The following is a 24,740-nucleotide window of genomic DNA, read 5'->3' as shown; positions in this document are numbered from 1 at the left end:
AGTTGTAGTAAATAAATTGCTGGAGCAGAGGAACTATGGAGGCAGAGGGATGGTTGACACTTTAGACCCTGCATGTTTTCAATATGTTCCCCAGAGGTCAGTCTTGAGGATGACCTTTATTGAAGTATTACTCAGATATATGGGATAAAACTTCTCAATTTGTGGATGAGTTGTATTCAACAAAGAGGAGGAAGTAGATTTAGAAAGGATTGTTGAATGGGCAGACAATTAACAGATGTAGTTGGTTGCAGAAAATAGTGAGGAGGAATAACTTGTGTGAATCTCTATTCAATCTGTTTACAATTTTAAATCAATTCATCAGCATCAAACCTCAAAGAAAATTCTCTGCTGACACTGTCCAAATTTACACCAAATCCCACTCATCTATCATCTACTCAAGAGATTCAGCAGATGCTGGGAATCCAGAGTATCACATACACAGTGCTGGAGAAACTCAGCAGGTTAGGCCACATTTATGGGGAGGAATAAACAGTTGACACTTTGGGCCGAGACTCTTCATCAGGACTTTTCCTTCCGCAGGTGCTGCCTCACCTGCTGAGTTTCTCCAACATTTTGTGTTGTACTACATCTATCATTCTCGTATCTGTAGACTTAGCTGGTTGGCTTCAGTCCTTCACCTACTGAGTCCTTGATTCCAAGAGGCAGCATGCGCTGCAGGACAGGGTGGGAGCCAATGCTTGGCTCCATTTTGCAGATTAAAGCTCCCATTGTTCACCTATTAAAGTGGATGAGGGATTTTGAAGCATCAAAGCAAGTGTAGAGGGTGACCGCCAGCCGCCTGTCTTTTGATTAGTTGCTCTGTACCGGAGAGGGAAGAGCCTGCTGTTGCATCTGGGCCCAGAGAGTAATGTCCAGGTTTTTACTGTGTTTTGGATTTGGATTTTGGATGATAGACTCTATTTTTCAGGCTTATACTTTTTATATTCTGTTCGCCCAATCTTCTCACATTTTTTTGTGGGGGAGGGAAATTTGGGGGTTGATGTGCCGGTTCCAGTTTTGTTCATTTTTTTGTGCAAGGAGGAGGATTTGGGTGTTGATGTGCCTGATTTGTCTTGCTTGGTTTTTCTGTGGGTGGGGGATTTGGGGGTTGATGATCAAGTTGCCTTTCTTTTCTTTCTTAATTTCATGGCTACGCGTAGAATTGAAGAATTCCAGAGTTGTATACTTTGAAAATAAAATTAATCTTTGAACCTTTTGAACCTTTCTCAGAGCTGTTTTGAGCATATGCTATTTTCATGTCTACAGCTGGCATAGCCCTAAATTCTTGAATTCTATCTATAATCTTCTCTACACCTATAAATCTTTCCTTCTTTCAGCTAATCTTTAAAATCTGCTTTTACGAGCATGTTTTCGGACATCTGCCTTCATCTAGCTTGGTTTTCTATGAAGTGTTTTGGGGCATTTTATTCACGGCAGTAGATAAATAAGTTGTTTTTACTATATTCAGAAATATTAACAAAGGCTCTGAGTTTATTGTGTCTATAACTTTATTTTACTGGCTTGAACTCAGCGGTGTTCCAGAGATTACACATCAATTCCTGGGCAATCAATTCCAGGACAATCCCATTGCCACCCTGGCAGTAGAGGAGCACAACAAAATTTTGAAAAGTAAAAGGATGAGCAAGCTAGACCTTGTGGTAAAAGGGAGTCAATTTTATAATTCATCCAATGTTCAATATCTCCCATATATTAAAATTTCATGAATGATTTCCTCTTTGTTTTAAATTTACCTTTGGAAGTGCAATCCCTGATTTCCAAATGTGTCAAAACTATCCCCAGAGCTACATAGCTAATTACCTTATGATTCTAGTAGCATAGGACAATAGCCCTTACTGATCTCTCACCTCCTACTAAATGACTGTGAATTCTTTTCCTTTTTGCCTTACAAGCAACAAATCTTTAAATTATATTTCCAGTTTAATTTCTCAACCTTTCTGGGTAGTAAGTGGTTGCATCAGAACTTTGTTATTCTGTAACATTCTGATAATAGTCCAAAAGGTATTTTTCTGATTAAAGAGTTATTCCCTCACTGAATGTGTTCTCCGATGATGATGATGATGAACACAAAATATGTGGGGAAACTATTCAGCCATATCTGGCAGCTTCTGAGGTGCAAACCTGAAGTTAAAGTCACAGGCTGAAGATTTTTATCAGAATGGACAGGTTGGAGATGTGGTACTGCCATGTTAATTCTTGGGAAAAAGAAGAGGTGGAGGAAAATGCTATGGTGTTCTTGTGATGTGTTCATGCTTTCTTCATTGTACTATTCTCTTCAGCATACTACAGATCCATTTAGACATGGAAAGAGGATTCTGAAAGGTGATTTTGGAGAAGATGCTATTAGGATATTTCCCTGAAGTGGGAAAATCTAAAACTGGGGAGCATTGTCATTGGATATTGGTTGTCATTTAAAATTAAGATAAGGAATTTCCTCTCCCAGGGTTATGAATGTCAGAGATTCTCTACCCAGTAAACAATGGATGTTGCTACATATTAGGCCAAAATAGGTGGATTTTAGGGGTATAAAGAATCAAGTGTAAAGGGATCAGGCTGGAAGAAGAAGTTAGCCATTAATTTATATTTCTTAGTTAATTACAGTGTTTTGAGAATCTGCTCTTTGATCATTTTCATTCAGGGAGCTGCATTGGAATATAATTACAACAAAGTGATGAGGAACAAATGGATGTACAAAGTTCAGAGTAAAATTTATTATCAGAGTGCATACATATCACCACATACAACCCTGAGATTCTTTTTCCTGTGGGCATACTTAGCAAATCTATAGAACAATAACTGTAAACAGGACCAATGAAAAACAAACTGTGCAAATGCAAATATACATAAATAGCAATAAATAACAAGTATGAAATAACATGAAATAACAAGATTAAACAGTCCTTAAAGCAAGGCCATTGGTTGTGGGCACGCCAGAAATAGAATGAGTGCAGTTATCACCTTCTGTTCGAGAGCTTGATGATTGAGGGATAGGAACTGTTCTTAAACCTGGTGGTGCAAGTCCTGAGATACGAGCATCTCCTACCTGATGGCAGCAGCAAGAAAAGAGCATGGCCTGTGTGCTGAGGATCTTTGATGATGGATGCTGCTTTTCTATGGTAACATTTCATGTAGATGTGCTCAATTATTGGGAGGGCTTTACCTGTGACGTATTGGGCTGAATCCACTACCTTTTGTAGGATTTTCCTCTCAAAGGCATTGGTGTTTTCATATCAGGCCATAATGCAGCCAATCAGCACACTTTCCACTACACATCTATAGAAGTTTGCCAAGGTTTTTGATGACATGCCAAATCTCTGCAGACTTTTGAGGAAGTAGGGGCTACAATATAACTGAGGAGTGCAAGTTTGTGCAGAGACATGGAATACAGCTTCAGAAGTCTCAGCAACTGAAGGCAGAGTCCTAATTATGTGGCATGTAAATCAATTTGTATATTTATCTGGGTAAAATTCTTGGTTATGACTAGGTTTTAGCTCTTAAGTTCATGCATGGGATGAATTCTCTGGCAAGGCACAGTAATATGCTACTAGCAGACAGAAAAGTGTGGAACTATGCTCCCTGGTCAGTGACAAAAATGGCTCTGTTGGCAATATGTAGTCTCTGTGCATGGTAGTTTGAGGTTATTCTTCTGGGGGAATTTTTTTTTGTCTCTGATGAGGTTGATGAGATCTTGTCATGGGTAGGCTGGGGGTTCTGCATGACTAGACAGCACTCTGGCCAAGGTGAGATGGGAGTGCTCTGCTCAAGGACAGAACAAATACTCTAGCCAGGTATGGAATGAACACTTTGTCATGAGTTAACAGACACTCTGGCCAAGGGTAGACTGGGTCATAATGGTAATGCACACAAAATGTTGGAGAAAATCAGCAGGCTAGGCAAAATCTATGGAAAAGAGTAAACAGTCTATGTTCATGCCATCAGGCTGGAGGTTACAGAGACAGAATATGAGGTGTTGCTCCTCCAACCTGAGTGTGGCCTCATCACGACAGTAGAGGAGGCCATAGACTGACATGTAAGAATGGGAATGGGAAGTAGAATTGAAATAATGTAAATTGTAAACCAACCTATATCTGTGCTAATGATATTTATTGTTCTAATTAAGAGGTGATACCAATGCTAAAATATTAATTTTCTTAATTGTCAACAGAAGTTTGTTAGCACCACTCTTCGTCCTACTTTAACAAACCACAAGGAACTATACACTTGGAAAGGGTGTGCAGAGTTTGTATCTGACTTTCTAATAGTGGATTCATTAGATCCTGTCACAGATGTGGTGAGTAATTTTGCATTACAGTAGTAATACGATGTCTAGTCACCCCAGCTCCAAGGTTTCTAACAGTTGGATTTACCCCTTTTCATTGATTCTACCATTTAGAGGGAGAGTTCTGAGCAGTTTGATCAAAAAGAGTGAGCTAAATAGGTCTTCACCAATAAATGGTCAAGGAGAAGGGCCTTCACCTCTCAGGTTTACCAACATCTGTTTGAAAAGAGCATCTGTCATCTTCCATTTATTTTACTCAGAAACACAGCAACATAGTTAACTCTAAAGTAGGAAGTCATGGTTTAAGGGAAGTTGGTGATGGCCAATAAATTTCTGCTTTGGAAGTGAACCCTACATAAATGAAATAGCAAGAATTTTGATGATAGACATCTGACAGGACTGATATTCCAGGAGACTTCAAGAGCATGGGGTAGAATGATTGAATGAAGTCAGGGCAAAAGGTTACTCACGTCTCCTTCAGAACATCTCTTAAATATTTCATTGACGTGGCCACTTAGCCCAAGGATAAAATGCTGGAGGAACTCAGCAGGTCAGGCAGCATCTATGGAAAAGAGTAAACAGCTGAGATTTCAAGCTGAGACCCTTCATCAGGACTGGAAAAAAGAGATTAGAAGTCAGGGTAAGAAGATGGGCAGAGGAGAAGCAGAAGTACAAGGTGAAACCTGGAGAGGGGGAGGGGTGAAGCAAAGAGTTGGGAAGTCTATTGGAGAAAGAGATTAAGGGCTGTAGAAGAGGACAGAAGGCCTTGGAAGAAAGAGAAGTGGGAGGAGCACTAGAGGGAAGTGATGGGCAGGTAAGGAGATAAGGTGAGAGAGGAAAATGGGAATGGGGAATGGTGAAGGAGAAGCTTAGGGTGGGGTGCATTTACCAGAAGTTTGAGAAATCAGTGTTCATGCCATCAGGCTGGAGGTTACCGAGACAGAATATGAGGTGTTGCTCCTCCAGCCTGAGTGTGGCCTTATCATGACAGTAGAGGAGGCCATGGACTAACATGTCAGAATGGAAATGGGAAGTAGAATTGAAATAGGTGGCCACAGGGAGATCCCACGTTTTTTTGGCAGACGGAACATAGGTGCTCAGCAAAGCAGTCTCCCAGTTTACATCATGTTTCACCAACATACAGGAGGCCACAATGGGAGCACTGAATACAGTGGATGACCCCAACAGATTCACAGGTGAAGTGTTGCATCACCTATGAAGACTCTTTGGATCCCTGAATGGTAGTGAGGGGGTAGGTGTGGCACTTATTCCACTTGCAAGGATAAGTTCCAGGAGAGAGATCATTGGGGTAGGACGAATAGACAAGGGAGTAGCGTAGGGAACGATGCCTATGGAAAGCGTAAAGTGGGGTGGGGGGAGGTGTTAGGAAAGATGTGCTTGGTTGAGGGGTCCCGATGGAGACGGCGAAAGTTATGGAGAATTATGTGCTGGGCGCAGAGGTTGATGGGGTGGATGGGATTAACAGCTTTTTAATCACAGCTGACTTGTCTGAAGAAGGAGTAATAGGAGAGAAAATAATTGCTGGTACATTCAAGTGCAGGAACTCTGAGGAAAGAAAAAGTTCTGGAAATACCAGGTAGAGAGACAACAGCTGTGAAAAACTGAGGAAAAACAGGCCCATTCAGATACAAGCAGGAAAGACCTCTTAATATGAAATTGATTAATTCAATATGTAATTGTTGCTGTTTATGAAGGCTTGAACATAGTTCTAAAGTACTTCATTCAGTACCTAAGTGAGAAAGGCACGATTTTTTTTCTCAGACCAAAAGACTGCTGATGTGACACCAGGTATATTTGAGGTCGAGGTAGATTCAGATTCATTATCACATACATCAAAACATCCAGAGAAATGTGTTGTTTGTGTTAACAACCAACAAAACCTAAGGATGTGCTGGGGACAGCCCACAAGTATTGCCACACATTCTGGTGCCAACATAAGTATTCTCGCAGTACTCAGCAGAACTCAGTTGTCAACCTTCGTTCTCGCTGGCCTACATCCGCAGTGCTTGCCAACCTGACATCTAAACATAGGGATCACTGGCATTTGACTGCAGAGCTCTGCGACCTGAACTCCAGCCTGACCCCTAACACTCCAACATCTCCATCCCTGAATCCTAACCTGATTTCTAACCCTCTGTTCTGTCCCCAAAACCATTCTTATGAACCTAAAAAAACAATTAAGGCTGAGCCACACCCTCAACGGACATTGTACCTTGGCAGCTCAAACTGCTTTGTGGATGACAGGGAAAATCAGCAATAGTGGGAATTAAGCAGGGAAGTGGAGTTGAGGCCGAACTGTCAGATCTTCTGTGGTGGTCTGTTCTGAGGAACTGCATGGCCTATACCTGCTCCTATTTCTAATGTGCTTGTGGATTTGTTTTTTCATGGCACTTTGAAACATCTTGGAGTTATGAAAAACATTGGTTCTTTCTTACAATTCAGGAAGTGCTACAAGTATAAGCAAAGTGGATAATATTTGTGTTTTATTATCTATTGTCAGTCTATAATTTGGCATTTGCTGAGATTCATAATGGGAAAATAGAAAAAATCACTGTGGTCTGAGTCTGGTATTTTGCTGAATGTTATAATGTTGGTATCAATGTGTTTAAATCATGGCTTAATTTAAATTTAATTAAACTTCATTGTACCTTGGCATTCAACTTAGTTATTTCATTTTGACTTTTAAATGGATGCTGAATCTTTTTCTATTTACTTTCCCTAACAGCCAGTTTATTTGTTTTCTCCAACCACTGTCCTGAAACATCAAAAAGGAAACTGCTTTGACTTCAGCACCTTACTCTGTTCACTGCTGATTGGTGTGGGATATGATGCATACTGTGTCAGTGGATATGCTGTGAAAGAAATGTGTTTGATGGATGAGACAAAGGAAATCTGTCCACTACTGCAAGAAGATGAGAAAGTAAGGAGAAAATTTTGTCTTGTTAATATCCACTATAATTACTGCCATTGATCATTTTGCTCACCAATTCAAAGAATGGCTGGTAAGAAAAGGGAGATATGTTACCATGAGATAGCAGGAATTATTCTCTGAGCATGCTTTGGGGGCAGTGTGAAATTTTAACCATGGACATAATCTGTGCTGTACATATCTTGGGTACAGAGAACTTTACTCTGTCCAACCTGTGTTGTATCTACTTTGTAGCGTGAAGGAATAGTCCCAATGGAGCTTTATCTGTACCTGCCTGAATTGTGCCTGATCTATATTTAAAGAGATAGGGTGCCATCCAGTTACACCCATGTGACCAATTAACCTACCGACCCATTTGTCTTTGGAATGTGAGAGGAAACCAGAGCACCTGGAGGAAAACCATGGAGTTATGGGGAAAATGCACAAATGTACAAAATTTGTAAACTCAGTCAGCTCCATCATGGGTATTAGCCTCCCCAGCATCCAGGACATCTTCAAGAAGTGATGCTTAGATGTTTCAAAAAGGCAGTGTTCATTATTAAGGGCTCCCTCCACCCAGGACCTGCCCTCTTCTCATTGCTACCATTATGGAGGAGATACAGGAACCTGAAGACATACACAATCAATGATTCAGGAATACCTTTTTTCTCTCTGCCATCAGATTTCTGAATGGTTGTGCATTGAACACAACCTCACTCCTTTTTTTTCCCTTTTTGCAATTCTTATTTTATTTAACTTTCTTGATATATATAGTTGCAAGAAAAATCTTGTGAACCCCTCGCAATCACCTGGTCCTCTGCATCAACCACTCACAAATGTAGTCTGATCCATGCCACAAAAGACATCTTAAGGTGACAACACACAATCACACTTCTTCCTGTCAATATGGAGTACACCATTCAAACAACCACAGTCCAGGTTCAAAAAATCATGTCACCTCTGGGGTAATGCCTTCTACAAAAGCTATTTGGAGTCGGGTGTTCCAATCAATGAGATGAGATTTGAGGTGTAGGTTGTAGAGGTGCCCTGCCGTATAAAAAAGAGCAAGTCAGGTTACTGACAGCTCCTGCTCTTCTCAAGAAAGATCTGTATATGTGCACCATGCCTTGATTAAAACAACTTTCAGAGGACCTTAGAAAAATAATTTTAGAGATGCATGAAGCTGGAAAAGGCTACAAAAGCATTTCTAAAGACCTCCGTGTTCATCAGTCCACTGTAAGGGAAATTGTCTACAAATGAAGGATATTCAGTACTTAATATGACACTGCATTATTGTAAAATACAGTGGATTCTGGTTAATTGGGACACGTCTGGACCAGTACATTTTGGCAAATTAAGCAGCTACCCCAATTAGCTGAAGCTTCATGGAAATAGTTAAAAACAGCAAAGCCAAACAATCATTTAACTGAGCAACAAATTATGTATTTAAATGGAATGCAGAACAAATTAGAATGCTACCAATACTACTGCTATTTTAGAAAGATGGTGCTGATAAGGGGTGACTTGCTTCATTCAGCTGTGATGGGAATCATCAAATATTTCCCTTCAGAACTATTACACCTAAAATCCATAGTCACAGTTATGGGTACTTTAGTAAGCAACATCATCATAAGATGTTTAAATAATCTATCGAAACAGACTCAGATCGTGTGCAGTTTCCTTTTAAGAAAGAGAAAGCTTGGATAGTGTGCTGTGCTGCAAGTAAGATTAAAACACAGAGGCTTTAGAACCACCCCCCCCCCACCCACTCCTGACTATCCTACTGGCAAATGTAGAGTCTCTGAAAATAAAATTGAAGACCTCAAAGCAAGATTACAGCACCAGGGAGACACCTGGGATTGCTGTGTACTTTGCTTCACAGAAACGTGGTTACACCTGCCATTTTGGACACAACGCTGCAGCTTGATGGCTTCACCATTCACTGTAAAGGCAGAATAGCTCAATCTTTTCTGGGCAGAGAAGGTAGAATATGCTTTATAATTAACTCACCATGGTGCACAGTCTGTCTCAGTGCTGCTCACCCAAAATGGAACATCCAGTGGTCAAGTATTGTTTTATTCTGCCGTCATCCTGGTAGGGATGTACATTCCACCTTAGGGCAACATCAGGCAGGATCTGGGGGAGCTAAGCTCTGTAATAAACAGGCACAAAACAGGGTACCCTGCTGCCTTCCGGAATATTGTGGGGGATTTCAATAAGGCCAACTTAAAGAAGTCTCTGAACAACTATGACCAACATATCACCTGTGGAACCAGAGGAGCAAGACACTTGACCACTGTTACACCACCATCAAGAATGCTTACCATACCATCCCATGACCACACTGTGGAAAATTCGATCACCTGTCTGTACTTACTCTCTCAGTGTATAGACAGTGATAAAGACTGCCGTGCACTGGTGAGGACCAAGAAGGTATGGTTAAGGGAGGCATAGGAGCATTTACAGGACTGCTTTGAGTCAGTGGACTGGGCAATATTCAGGAATTCATCTTTGAACTTGAATGAGTATGCCACAGTTGATACTAACTTCATCAGAATGTGTTTGGATGAGAGTATGCCTTCAAGAACATACCAGTTACACCCAAATCAAAAGCCGTGGATGAACCAGGAGATTCGTCGACTGCTGAGGGCAAGATCTGTGGCATTCAAGACCAGTGGTCCAGAACCATACAAGAGCTCAAGGTATGACCTACTGAAGGCTTTGTTAAGAGCAATAAAACAATTCCAATTGAGGTTAGAGACGGAAGTGGATGCACCCCAGCTTTGGTAGAGTTTGAAGGCCATTTGAAAGGGAGAATCAAACTACATCCATGTGAATCCTTGCAGCATCTGGTTACCCTGTGATCTCTGTCTTGAAGGCTGATGTCAGAACATCTTTCAAGAGTATGAACCTTCACAAGGGCTCTGAAAACCTGTGCCAGCCAATTGTCAGGAGTGTTCAAGGACATCTTCAATCTCTCAATCTCTCAGCCGGAGGTTGCCATCTGCTTCAAAAGGGTGATGATCATACCAAGAAGAGCAGGGTGAGCTGCCTGAATGACAGTTGCCCAGTGGCACTCACATCTTCTGTGATAAAGTATTTTGAGAGATTGGTCATGACTAGAATCTACTCCTGCCTAAGAAAGGACCTGGACCCGCTACAATTTGCCTATTGCCACAATAGATCTACAGTGGATATGATGTTACTGGCTCTCTACTCGGCCTTGGATCACCTGGGCAATAGTAATACCTGCATCTGGCTGCTGTTAATATTGACTACAGGTCAGCGTTCAAGACAACCATACCCTCAGTTCTAATCAAAAAACTACAAAACCTGTGCTTCTGTACTTCCCTCTGCAACTGGACCCCTGACTTTCTCACCGGGAGACCACAATCTGTGTAGATCAGAAATAATACATTCTTCTCACTGGCAGTCAATACTGGCACACCTCAACAATACTTAGCACACTGCTCTACTCACTCTGCCCTCAAGACAGTGTGGCTAGGCACAGCTCAAACACCACCTATAAATTTTCCAGTGACACAAGTATTGTTAGCAAAATTTCAGATGGTGACAAGGAAGCAAACAGCAGTGAAATGAATCAGCTGGTTGAATGGTATCGCAGAAACAACCTTGATTGTGGACTTCAGGAAGGGTAAGTCAAGGGAACACACACCAGTCCTCATCAAGGGATTAGAAGTGGAAAGGGTGAGCAGTTTCAAGTTCCTGGGTGTCAGCATCTCTGAGGATCTATCCTGGGCCCAACATATTGATGCAATTACAAAGAAGGCACAACAGTGACTACATTTCATTAAGAGTTTGAGGAGAATTAGTATGTCATCAAAGACACTTGCAAATAGTTCAATACTTCCATTTAGTATCAGAAATATATTAGAGAGCTAGGCAGAAAGCTGAGAAGCAGGACCTCCAGGGTAGTAATTTCTAGATGCTGCCTGTGCCACATACCAGTAAGGGTAGAAACAGGATGATTTAGCAGATTAATGTGTGGCTGGGAAGTTGGTGCAGGGCTTCAGGTTCTTGGATCATTGGGATCTTTTCTGGGGGAGGTGTGACTTGTTCAAAAGTGACGGGTTGCACCTGAACCCGAGCAGGTTTGCTAGAGCTGCTGGGGAGGGTTTAAACTAATTGGGCAGAGGGTTGGGAACTTGAGTGAAGGGACTCAGAATAGGATGGATGGTAAAAGAGCAAAGATAACATGCAGTCAGGCAGTCAGGAAGGGCTGGCAGATGATAGGACAAAATTGCAGGCAGCAGGGTGAATACCAGTGCATTATGGATGCAGAATTAAAAATCATAGCAAATACAGTATTCAACGTGCTATATCTCAATGCATAGAGTATAAGAAATAAGGTAGGTGATCTTGATGCAGACTGTCAGGTATGATATTATGGCCATCACTGAATTGTTGCTGAAGGATGGTTTTAGTCAGTCCTGACTGTCCAAGGTTATACATTGTATTGGAGGGATAAGAAGGTAGGCAGAGGGGGTGGCATGGATCTGCTGGTAAAGAATGGTATCATATCAGTAGAAAGATGTGGCATAGGATTGGAAGATGTTGAATCCTTGTGGGTTGAGTTAAGAAATTGCGAGGGTAAAAGAACCCTGATGGCAGTTGTATAAACAGGCCTCCCAACAGTAGCTGGGATGTGGACCACAGATTACAATGGGAAATAGAAAAGGTATGTCAAAAGGGCAATGTTATGATAGTCGTGGAAGATTTCAACATGCAGGTCAATTGGGAAAATCAGATTGGTAATGGATCTCAAGAGAGTGAGTTTGTTGAATGCCCAAGAGATAGCTTTTTATAGCAGTTTGTCGTTGAGCCTACTGGGGGATCAGCTATACTGGATTGGGTGTTATATAATGAACCAGAGGAGATTAGGGAGGTTAAAATTGAAAAAATCCTTAGGAGGCAGTGATCACAATATGATTGAGTTCAACATGAAATTTGATTGGGAGAAAGTAAAGTCTGATGTAGCAGTATTTCAGCGGGGCAAAGGTAAATATGGAGATCTGAGAGAGGAGTTGGCCAGGATAGATTGGAAGGAGATGCTTTCAGAGATGACAGCACAGCAAAGCAGCAATGGCATGAATTTCTGGGAAAAATGAGGAAGGTTCAGGATAAGTATACTCCAAAAATGAAAAGATACTCAAATGGCAAACTAGTACAACCGTGGCATATAAGCTAATGTAAAAGTAAAAGAGAGAGCATACAGCAAAGCAAAAATTAGCGGGATGATAGAGGATTGGGAAACTTTTTTAAAACCTACAGAGAGCAACTAAATGAATCATTAGGAGGAAAAGATGAAATATGAAAGCAAGCTAACAATATCAAAGTGTATAGTAAAAGCTTTTTCAAAAATGTAAAAAATGAAAGCTGAGAGTGGATATAGGACTGCTAGAAAATAAGGCTGGGGAATAATAACAAGGGAGAAGGAGATGGCAGATGAACTAAATTACTATTTTGCATCTGTCTTCACTGTGGAAGATACTAGCAGTGTGCCAGAAGTTGAAGGGTGTGAGGGAAGAGAAGTGAGTGCAGTTACTATTACAAGGAAGAAGTTGCTTAAAAAGCTGAAGGACCTAAGGGTACATAAATCACAGATGATCTGCACCCTAGTGTTCTGAAAGAAATAGTGATAGAAATTGTGGAGGCATTAGTAATGATCTTTCAAAAATTGTTGGTCTTTGACATGGTGCTAGAGGACTGGAAAATTGCAAGTGTCACTCCACTTTTTAAAAAAGGAGGAAGGCAGTAGAAAGGAAATTATAGACTAGTTAGCCTGGTTGGGAAGATGTTGGGGTCAGTTGTTAAGGATGAGGTTATGGAGTACTTGGTGATACAGGATAAGATAGGACAAAGTCAACAAGGTTTCCTTAAGGGAAAATCCTACCTGATGAACCTGTTAGAATTTAATGAGGAGATTACAAGTAGGATAGATAAAAGGAATGCAGTGGATGTTGTATATTTGGACTTCCAGAAGGCCTTTGACAAGGTGCCACACATGAGGCTGCTTACCAAGTTAAGAACCCATGGTATTACAGGAAAGTTACTGGCATGGTTAGAGCATTGTTAGCATTCATTTCAAGAGGTCTAAAATACAAGAGCAGGGATGTGATGCTGAGGCTTCATAAGGCCCTGGTGAAGCCTCACCTTGAGTATTGTGAACAGTTTTGGACTCCTCATCAAAGAAAAGACATGCTGGCATTAGAGAATGTTCAGAGGAGGTTCAGAAGGATGATTCTGGGAATGAAAGGGTAATCATATGAGGAACATTTGATAGCTTTGGGTCTGTACCTGCTGGAATTTAGAAAGATGAAGGGGGATCTCATTGAAACCTTTCGAATGTTGAAAGGCCTAGACAGAGTAGATGTGGAAAGGATGTTTCCCATGATGGGGGAGTCTAGGACAAGAGGGCACAGCCTCAGGACAGAGGGGTGTCTATTTAAAACAGAAATGCGGAAAAATTTCTTTAGCCAGAGGGTGGTGAATTTGTGTAATGTGTTGCCACAGGCAGCAGCGGAGGCCAGGTCATTGGGAGTATTTAAGACAGAGCTTGATAGGTTCTTGATTGGGCACAGCATCAAAGGTTACAGGGAGAAGGCCAGGGAGTGCGGGTGAGAAGGGGAACAAAGGATCAGCCATGGTTGAATGGTGGGGCAGACTCAATGGGCCAGACGGCCTAATTATGTTCTTATGTTTTATGGTCTTATGGTCTAAACCAGTGGTTCCCAACCTTTTTTTGGCCATGCCCCACCTAATCGCCTCCAAAACCCTGATGCCCCCTGTGGTGATATATAATTCTTATTATTCAAAAAGTGAACTCCTATTCACCTGGAGGAAGCCTAAAAGACCATTAACTTGGTTTAAACAAGCTTCCAAAGAACATGGCATTCATGAAAGAGAAAAATAAAAGAACCAAAGGACTGTTAAAGTTCTGAGGAAGAAATTACTAAGAAATTGCAAAAAAAAAGAACATTAAGTGATATTAAAATAATAATAATAATAAATAAATAAAACAATGCCAATTCATTTCTGCAGCATACAAAGACAGGTTATTTTTTGGGTCTGGGAACGCTCAAAAATTTTTCCCATGTAAGTTAATGGTAATTGCTTTTTTGCTTTACAACATTTTGGCTTACAAAGAGGGCAAATGGAATGTTGGCCTTTGTTACAAGGGGAATTGAGTACAAGAGCAAGGATGTCCTTTTGCATTTGTACAGGGCCCTGGTGAGACCACACCTGGAATATTGTGTACAGTTTTGGTCTCCAGGTTTAAAGAAGGACATTCTGGCAGTTGAGGAACTGCAGCGTAGATTCACTAGGTTGATTCCTGGGATGGCAGGGCTGTCTAACGCAGAGAGATTGGAGAGATTGGGCTTGTACACGTTGGAATTGAGGAGATTGAGAGGGGATCTGATTGAAACGTTTAAGATAATTAAAGGATTTGATAGGATTGAGGCAGGAAATATGTTCCAAATGTTGGGAGAGTCTAGTACCAGAGGGCATGGATTGAGAATAAGAGGTCAGTTATTTAAAACAGAGTTGAGGAAGAGCTTCTTCTCCCAGAGAGTTGTGGAGGTGTGGAATGCCTCGGAAGATGGTGGAGGCCAATTCTCTGGATGCTTTCAAGAAGGAGCTAGATAGATATCTGATGGATAGGGGAATCAAGGGATATGGGGACAAGGCAGGGACTGGGTATTGATAGTGAATGATCAGCCATGATCTCAGAATGGCGGTGCAGACTGGAGGGGCCGAATGGTCTACTTCTGCACCTATTGTCTTTTGTCTATTGTCTATAGATACACCGTTTAAAAGAGATGACGCAATGTACACACCTTCACACCACCAAGAACTGAAAGCTACTGCAAAAAGCAGCATTGGCGCGACCTCGTACAAGTTTCTTACGCGTTTGGACTTGTTCATTCGTTCCTTCCTACATCAGTCAATTCATTAATTTAATTATGAAAGCCATTTGATGGTTGTAATGATGGTGATACACTATATATACAGTACATACGCAATTACACATGTACATACACACAAGTATTTTTATGAATGCATACTGTATATACACATATGTATTAACTCGCACACACACTCATACACAGACTTACTAGAAAAAACTCACTGTTAATAACTCATTCTCGAATTGCCCCCCTTAAAAATCAAATTACTTCCCTGTGGGGCGGACGCCCCACGTTGGGAACCACTGGTCTAAACGTATGCAATATACATCCTGAATTTCTTGTTCTTTGCAGACATCCATGGAAACAGAAGAGTGTCCCAAAGAATGATTGACAGTCAAAATGTTAGAACCTCAAAGCCCCCCCCCCATTCCTCTCTGGAATCAATAAATTAACAACAAGCAGCAAAATAATAACCCTCCCGCACCCCATCCACTTCCACAAAAATGCATCAGCACCCTCCTCCCACCAAGCGTGCAGTAGCAAAGCCCCCAGTAAAGACCATGATCTGCGGTGTAACAAAAACTAATAACCCACCCAACAATTCGACATACCACAGTGTGTCTGGGTCTCTGTCTGCTCTGTCTGACTCTCTCTCCCTCTCTCTCTCCCTCCCTTAATAAAGGGAAAAAGAGATGTCCCCTTTTACAGCGAGAGGGGAGACATAGCAAAACAACTCACTGATTTACGGTGTAAAACGTCAATCATGCTGCTTGTTTTTCTGAGTTCTCTGGCTAGAGAATCAGCAACAAACTCTCCCCCACTAGAGAGAGAGAGAGCACAATTTGCTGAGTACAGAGACTGCCAATCCACTTTTCTCAATGTTTCTTTCTGTCCCGCAATGCTTCAGTTATTGGCTCCAGCTTAGAGTCAGAACCCCGAAGGCGCGCTGGACTTCTGGGCTGAATCAAAGATCTAGGCTGATTTCAGAAAGCGGCTAGTCATGAACCCCTGTGAGCAGGTCCCACCACTGCAAATAATCAAAGTCTGTATGTAACTCTAGGTCAAGGTCTTCAACAGAACCCCATCCACCCTGAAAATGAAAAAGAGAGACATCATAGGTAGAAATTAAGCTGATTTTGTAGATGAACTTGAAGGAGTCATTCTTGAGTACCATCGTACGTCTGCCTCACTTATAGATTTCTACAGATGAGAGAGCATTCTAACTGTTTGCTTCACTGTCTGGTATGGAGGAGCTATTGCACAGGGTCAGAAAAAGCTGCAGAAAGTTATAAACTCATCCAGCTCCATCATGGGCGTTAGTCTCCCCAGCATCCAGAAACCTTCATAAGGCAATGCCTCAAAAAGGCGGCATCCATCATTAAGGATTTCCAACACTCAGGACATGTCCTCTTCTCATTGCTGCCATCAAGGAGGAAGTACAGGAGCCTGAAGACACACACTTAACGTTTCAAGAACAGCTTATTCCCCTCCGCCATCTGATTTATGAATGGACAATGAACCCATGAACAGTTCTTCAGTATTTTGCTTCTCTTTTTGCACCACTTATTTAACTTATGTTTATATATACCTCTTATGTATTTTATAGTTATTATTGCAATGTACCGTTGCTACAAAGCTACAAATTTCACAACATATGCTAGTGATATTAAACCTGATTCTGATTGTACAGTACTATAAAACTGTGCATTAATTCCTAATAGTCATCAACAGAGGAATTCATCCATCGTACACTGCCGTGTTCTTTTGATTGACTGTAAATGAATAAAATCAGCACAGACACCTAGTATAGATAATGGATTGCCTTCATACAGTACTTTTGATGACTGACTCCTCCAGATCTTCATTTCATTGTCACATTCAAGATAATTGTTGATACATTCAAATTCTTCATAGTTCCTAACTTGTTGAAGCAGCGAAATTATTTCATTTTCACTCCTGGCCATTTCAATGCTTAAGCCACAGTGAATGCATCATGTAGTTGAAAAGCCTGTCACTGTCCAAAGCTTAGAAACAGGGTTGCTGCTTAACTAGAAAAGATGGGAATAGATGGTAGAGTGTTTAATTGGATTCAAGATTTTTTATGGGATAGAAAGATAGAAGTTCTCTAAGGAGTATGAGATAGAGAATGGGATTTCACAGGGGAGTCTGTGTAGCCCACTCCTTTTTGGTTGTATTATTAATGATATTTCCTTAAATCTTGGCTCAGACATTTCCAAATTGTTACATGATCATGATGGTTCAGTGCAGAAGAGAGGCAGTTATATAGTTATATATAGTTGTACAAGTTATATAGTTAGGAAAATGCAGGCAGCATTAATGTAGTAGAGGAATGGGGACGTCGCTGAGGGTTTAAGTTTTCAGTTGCAAAGACTCAAGTTATTTGTTTTTCTAAAAAGAACATTACACCCACAATTGATCTCAAATTATATGGTAAATCTATTAAACAAAAGTCAGTGGTAAAGTTTCTAGGTATGTGGATGGATATAAATCTAACATGAAGGTGTATGTGAATAACATTCTAGAGAAATGTAAAAAAGCCCTTAATATGCTCAGGTGCTTAATTGTGTGTGGTTGGTGTGCGAGTAGGTCACTTAAACAAATGTATATTACCTTAATCAGATCTGCCTTTGATTATGGATGTGGTGCTATGGGTCAGCAGAACCAATGTGGGGAAGAGAAATAGGGAAAATGATGACAAAAATAATAAATTCACTTTAGCAGTAAATCATGTCAACACTTTCACCTCAAAGTTGTTTACTTCTTTAAAAAGGATAAAAAGGAAGAAGTAATTCCACCCATGAAGAAATATGCAGTGAAACCAGTCCGAGTATTACAGAGCAAATTTGAATTAAACCAGGAGGCTCGTAAACAGGCAGAGAAAATAGCGGAAGAGGAAAAGAAGCAAAGAGATTTGGAGGAAATGTCAAATGTGAGTCTTGTTACTTTTTTATGTCTCAGTTATTATTAAAATGAAAACAGTTCTTCTTAAAGCCAGCTCAAACCAGCATCAGGTCTAGAAACTAAATCAGCCCCTATGACCTCAGTTGCAACCCCAAAACTGAACTCTACTCTACCAAAGTGGCACTCACCATTTTTCATATCACTGAATATTTAAATACTCCACTCATTATGAAGAATCCACAAGGCTGAGGTCAAGTGTGATGGAATACTTGCCCAGATGAATACATCTTCGACAAACCCGTGAAGCTTGACACCATACAGGATGTATTAGCCTATTACAGATACCCCATTCACAATCATTCACTCACTCCTCTACTGACGTACAGTAGCAGCAGTTTGTACCATGTACAGCATGTACTGCAGCAGCACCCCGAGACTCTTTAGACATCACCTTCCAAACCCGCAGCCTCTAACAATAGAAGGTGAAGAGCAGTAAAATCACGGGAACACTACCAACTGGAAATTGTCTACCAAGCCACACACCATCCTGACTTGAATATTGCCATTCCACCACCCTTTCTGGGTCAAAATCCTAGAAGTCTCTTTCTTGCAGTACTGGGGGTATAGCTACCTCTTAAGCTGTTCAGATGAATGCTTACCACCACCTTCTCAAGGGCAACTAGATATGGGCTATCAAATTCCAGCTGCGAAGCCCATGGTATTTGAATGAATTAAAAAAAGAGGCAGAGCCACTAGAGGAAGTGCATTTGTGTACACACAGTGCACAGGGCCTTGGGTCTCATGCACATTAATGATTTACGAACATAGCAAGTTAGGCAAAGAATGGATTGCTGCCTGTGCCTTGTGTCAGTGAGGGTAAGATTCCGGATTTAAGATGGTTTTGGTGAAGCACAGTTTTGCTGATAGCCAAACTATATATTACTATATCAATCACACTTTTTCTCAGATACGATCGATCACCGCAATCAATATCCTGCAACTTCCTTTTCGGAGTTGAGCTTTTGAACCGCCTGTATGCCCTAGCGTTTTTGTGGTGTGAACCAAAGCTGCAGGTCATTTGAGGAGAGGCATATACGGGCTGAATTGAGGTGGTGGGTTCTGGGCCCGAGAACGGGGATTGAGCCAATGTTTGTCCTTTGCTGGAGCAGACATGGAGGCGATTGAATGTGGCTTAGCAGAGGCGAGGCAGAGTCAAGGTGGCAAGGCCCGGGAGGAAGGACAGGAGGATGATAGGGCAAAATTGCAGTCAGTGGGATGAGTTAAGTTGTATCGGGGGACTAGAATCAAAGAAAGGTGAGGCATACAGCACTGAAGGTGTAATATTTGAATGTACATGGTATACTGAATTTAGGCAGATGATCTTGTAGCGCAGTTAGAGATTGGCAGGTATAATGTTGTGGGCATTGCTGAGTTGTAGCTAAAGAAGATCATAGGTGGGAGTTTAACATCCAAGGCTGCATATTGTATCAAAAGGACAGGCAGGAAGGCAGAAATGGTGGGGAGGCTCTATTAGTTAAAAAATGAAATCAAATCTTCAGAGAAAGGCAGCATAGGATTGGAAGACGTGAAATTCATGCTAAGAAATTGTAAGGGCAAAGAGACCTTGATGGGAATTATATATAGGCCTTGGAACAATAGCCAGGATATGGGTTATAAATTACAACAGAAGATAGAAGATGCTTGCAAAAAGGTCAATGTTGTGATAATCATGGGGGATTTCAATATGCAGGTAGTTTGAGAAAATCAGGTTGGCGCTGGACCCTAAGAGAGGAAATTTGCAGAAGTCCTACAAAATGGCTTTTTAGAGGAGCTTATGGTTGAGCTCACTAGGGAAATGGCATTTCTGGATTGGTGTTATGTGATGATCTGGATTTGATTAGGGAGCTTAAGGCAAAGGAACTCTGAGGAGACAGTGATCATAATAAGACAGAATTTGCTTTGCAGTTTGAGAAGTGAAGCTAAAATTCGATGTAACTATATTACAGTGAAGTAAAAGGAATTTGCAGAGGTATGAGAGAGGAGCTGACCAAAGTTGATTAGAAGGGGACACTAGCAGCAATGACAACAGTACAGCAATGGCTGGTGTTTTGGGGGGAAATTCAGACGGTGCAGGAAAGATACATCGAAAAGATGAAGTATCCTAAAGGGAGGATGAGGACAAGGGAAGTCAAAGCAACATAAAAGCTAAAGCAAGGGCATATAATACATCAACAATTATTGGGAAGTATATAAAAACCAACAGAAGACAATTTAAAAAAGCCATAAAAAAGGAAAAAGTGAAACATGAAGGTAAACTAGCCAACAATATAAGAGGATACAAAATGTTTTCCCAGATATATAAATAGTAAAAGGAAGATGAGAATGGGTATTGGGAAGCTGGAAAATGACACTGGAGATGTCGTCATTGGGGACAAAGAAATAGCGGACGAACTGAATAAGTATTTTGCATCACTTCACTGTGGAAGACATCAGCAGAATGCCAGAACTGTGAGATGGTCAGGGGGCATAAGTGAGTCTCATTGCTATTACTAAGGAGAAAGTACTTGGGAAGCTGAAGTCTAAAGGTAGACAAGTTGCCTGGACCACATGGACTATACTCCAGGGTTCTGAATGAGGTAGTTGAAGAGATTGTGGAGGTATTAGTAATGATCTTTCAAGAATCAGATTCTGTAATGGTTTCTGAGGACTGGAAAAGTTCAAATGTCACATCACAATTTAAGAAGGAAGGGAGGCAGAAGGAAATTATAGGCCAGTTCGCCTGACTTCAGTGTTTGGAAAGATGCTGAAGTCTATTATTAAGAATGAAGTTTCATTGTACTTGGAGGCACATGATAAAAGAGGCCAAAGTCAGTATGGTTTCCTTAAGGGGAAATCTTGCCTGACAAATTTTTTGGAATTCTTTGAGGAAATAACAAGCAGGATAGACGAAGAATCAGTGGCTGTTTGTTTCGGTTTTCAGAAGGCCTTTCACAAGGTCCCGCATATGAGGCTGCTTAACAACGTAAAAGCCCATGGTATTACAAGAAAGGTGCTAGCATGGAAAAATGATCGGCTGAGTTGCAGGAAGCAAAGTGTGGGAATAAAGGGGGTCTTTTCTGGTTGGCTGCTAATGACTAGTGGTGTCCGCAGGGGTTGCTTCCTTTCATGTTATATGTCAATCATTTGGATGATGGCTTTGTGGCCAAGTTTGCAGATGATACTGTAGGTGGAGGGGCAGGGTAGTATTGGGGAAGCCAGGGTGTCTGCAGAAGGACAGATGGGAGGATGGGCAAACAACTAACAGGTGGAACATAGTGTAGGGAAATGTATGGTCGTGTACTTTGGCAGAAGGAATAAATGTGTAGACTATTTTCTAAATAGGGAGAAAATTCAAAATTCAGAGATGCAAAAGGACTTGGGAGTCCGCTGCAGGATTCCCTGTAGATTAGCTTGCAAGTTGAGTTGGTGGTAAGGAAGGCAAATGCAATGTTAGCATTCATTTTGAGAGAACTAGAATACAAAATCAAGGATGTAATGCTGAGGCTTTATAAGGCATTGGTCTGTTCCTGCTTGGAGTATTGTGAGCAGTTTTGGGTCTCCTATTCAAGAAAAGGTGTGCTGGCATTGGAGAGGGTCCAGAGTAAGTTTACGAGAATGATTCCAGGAATGAGAGGTTAAACACATGAGGAACATTTGATGCCTCTAGGCCTGTACTCACCAGAGTTTAGAAGAATGGAGAAGAAATCTCAATAAAAGTTATGGAATATTGTAAGGTCTAGACAGAGTGGATGTGGAGAGGATGTTTCCTATAGTGGCAGAGTCTAGAACCAGAAGTCGCAGCCTCAGAATTGAGTGGCATCAATTTAGAACAAAAGTAAGGAGTAATTTATTTAGTCAGAGAGCGGTGAATCTATGGAATTCATTGTCACAGGTGGCTGTGCAGGGCAAGTCTCTGGGTAGATTTAAGGCGGAGGTGGATAGGTTCTTAATTAATCAGGGCAACATAGGTCAGCCGGCTGGTGGTGTAGTGGCATCAGCACTGGACTTCGGGGCGAGAGGTCCCGAGTTCGAAGCTGGCTGGCTGTCTTGCATGCTCTCCATCCAACGAGCTAACAACTCGACCTCGTAAAAAAAAAGAGAGGGATGGGCTCCGCCAGGTTTCAGATGCCCAAGACATGCTGTACAATCGGTGCAAAAAGCTTGTCGTGAAGGCACCCCAACGACTCCACAACTGGAGTTAAGGGTGCACACACACACACACACACGCACGCACGCACGCATGCACGCACGCACGCACACACATACATCATGGGTCACAGGGAGAAGGCAGGAGAATGAAGTTGAGAGGTATAATAAATCAAATGCCATTGAATGGCAGAGCAGAGTTGATGGGCCAGATGGCATAATTCTGCTCTTATGGTCTTGTATAGCATATAAGGAATGTAAAGTTCAAAATAAACTTGTTATCAAAGTACACAAATGGCACCAAATATAACCCTGAGATTAATTTTCTTGCAGGCATACTCAATAAATCAATAATAGAATAATAACCATAACAGAATCTATGAAATACATTTAAATTTTCTTTGTATCCAGTTTTGTAGTACTTGTGGATATTTTGCTGTTTGATATTGACCACTGTGAAGCATTTAATAAGGCAAATATGAATGATGTATCTCCTCCTCTTTTAGCTGAAGATGAAAGGTGCACGCGATAGCATGTATGGTCTGCGGGTCCACTGTTGGGTTCTAGTGCTTGCAGGCAAAAGAGAAGTCCCAGAAAATTTCTTCATTGACCCTTTTTCGGGAAAAAGCTATGAAACTACTAATGAACGATTCTTGGGGGTTGAAAGCATCTGGAACCATAAGAACTACTGGGTGAATATGCAGGACTGCAAATATGGTGTCAAGGTACTCCTTTTTAGCCTCTAGAATTTTTGACAGTTTGTAAATGTATTCTCAATATTGGAAGCTTAAAATCATTATCTTGGGTACTTGTCACTAACTCCATTTTGTAGTTTTGTCTTTCTCGTGACAACTTTCAGTTTGCATCAGATTATTTGTAAACTTGAGGTCATATTTAATACTCAGTGATCTTCACCTAATCTTCACCTGTTATTAAGACCACATATTTCCATATAGGCAACATTATTACCTAGCTCCATACCAGCTTAGCTCCTTTGCCTGTTGGGGTTTGGTCTGGAGCCCACCTTCCGGGTCTTGCTCCGGTCCGCGGACTCCGGACCTTGCAGCCAGCCCTCCAGTCACACGGAGTCATTGGATCATCTTGGCTTACCCCTTGCATGCCATGGCATCCCCATTGAATACTACCCCTAGTACTTCAATGTCTGCATCCTGCATTTGGGCCCAATCCTGCCCCGTTCCTGACATTGCCATTGAAACTGACATCTATGCCTTTATTACATTTACATTTGGCTACTCCAATGACAAATACCTCACTTTACTCTTAAAACTTAAGTCTATCCAAACTGCTACCAAATTTAATCACTCCAAAATAGGCCTCTTCTTCTTTACAGTTGCTGTCTCCTTTGATTCACATTGCAGTTCATTCAAATGTTTTAAAAATAATTTTAAAAGTGTTTGTAAATGAATATAATTTGGATTAACCATTGTATTCTGAATCCCAGAAAGCATTGGTGAAAATCTATATTGGAGGTTTAGACAGGGTGAAGAATTCTTCCTGATCCTACCCCCATGTACAGAACTACTCATCAACTCAACAAATGGACTATAAGACTATAAGATATAAGAACAGAACTAGACCATTCAGCCATCAAACATGCTCTCCCATGATGTTTCTCATCTGCTCCTCTGTTACCAGTCGGTTTCTGTCTATAAGACACACAGTAACTTGGTCTTTGCCACCCTCTGTTGCAATGAATTCCACAAAGTGGAAGAAATTCCTTCTCATCCCTTTATTCTGAGGCTGTACACTCAGATCCCTTGGAGAAAAGTTGTTTCTCACAACCTTCTCCCTCAGTGTAATGTGTCACAGCAGAGTTTGAGAACTCCTTGAGAAAGTCCTCACAAGTGATTGTCCTTTATGTGAACAATAACGGATACAGTTATGCTTTGTATTTCAGGATGTAATTTTTGACCTTGCTGATCCTGTAAGATGGGAGTACATGCTGCCATCTGAAAATCAAGAAATTGTTATGCCTAATTCATATGACTCTCTTCTAGTGGAGGCGGAAGATGATGTAAGATCTGATTATTATTTCATAATATACAACATGAGTTAATTTGATTTCATAATGTTTTAAGTCAAGAGACCAAGGACTGCCCTTTCTAATCTGAAGTTGCTGATGAAATGGGTTCATTTTGACATGATGAGAGCACACTGGTTCTCATCAGAATGGCTATTCTTTACATTTGAGTCCAGGCAGTGTGTACAAGCAGATTGCTTGTCCATCAGATCCTACTATTACCAAATGTCTGCAAGCTGATTGTTTGCAAACATATAAGATTGGAAAAAGTCAAAGTCTGTCCTCCCCTGGAGTTACTGAGTAGAGGAAAGCCATTGGAGGAAAACAGAATGGTCAATGTGATGGTGAGTCTTCTTGATCCATTGCAATCTTTCTGGTGAAGATCCTTCCACAGCCATGTTGAAGAGTGAGTTCCAGGATCTAGACCCAAGAACA

General features: G+C 41.2%; 1 protein-coding gene across 3 annotated transcripts in view; it reads left to right on the top strand.

Annotated features, from left to right (window-relative positions):
* The window catches only part of ccdc135 (coiled-coil domain containing 135), a 107,448-nt gene that overhangs the window by 23,216 nt on the left and 59,492 nt on the right, over positions 1-24,740 (top strand). For all 3 annotated transcript variants that reach the window (XM_059953180.1, XM_059953185.1, XM_059953193.1), the window contains 5 exons: positions 4,184-4,309; positions 7,044-7,238; positions 17,949-18,107; positions 22,771-22,989; positions 24,183-24,299. In XM_059953180.1, the coding sequence (XP_059809163.1) occupies positions 4,184-4,309; positions 7,044-7,238; positions 17,949-18,107; positions 22,771-22,989; positions 24,183-24,299 (816 nt within the window). The remainder of the gene's footprint in view (positions 1-4,183; positions 4,310-7,043; positions 7,239-17,948; positions 18,108-22,770; positions 22,990-24,182; positions 24,300-24,740) is intronic.

Source organism: Hypanus sabinus, chromosome 2 (genome assembly GCF_030144855.1).
Source record: "Hypanus sabinus isolate sHypSab1 chromosome 2, sHypSab1.hap1, whole genome shotgun sequence".
Taxonomy (NCBI): Eukaryota; Metazoa; Chordata; class Chondrichthyes; order Myliobatiformes; family Dasyatidae; genus Hypanus; species Hypanus sabinus.
Note: the sequence above shows the minus strand (reverse complement) of the source record. Positions and strands in the feature narration are given on the sequence as shown.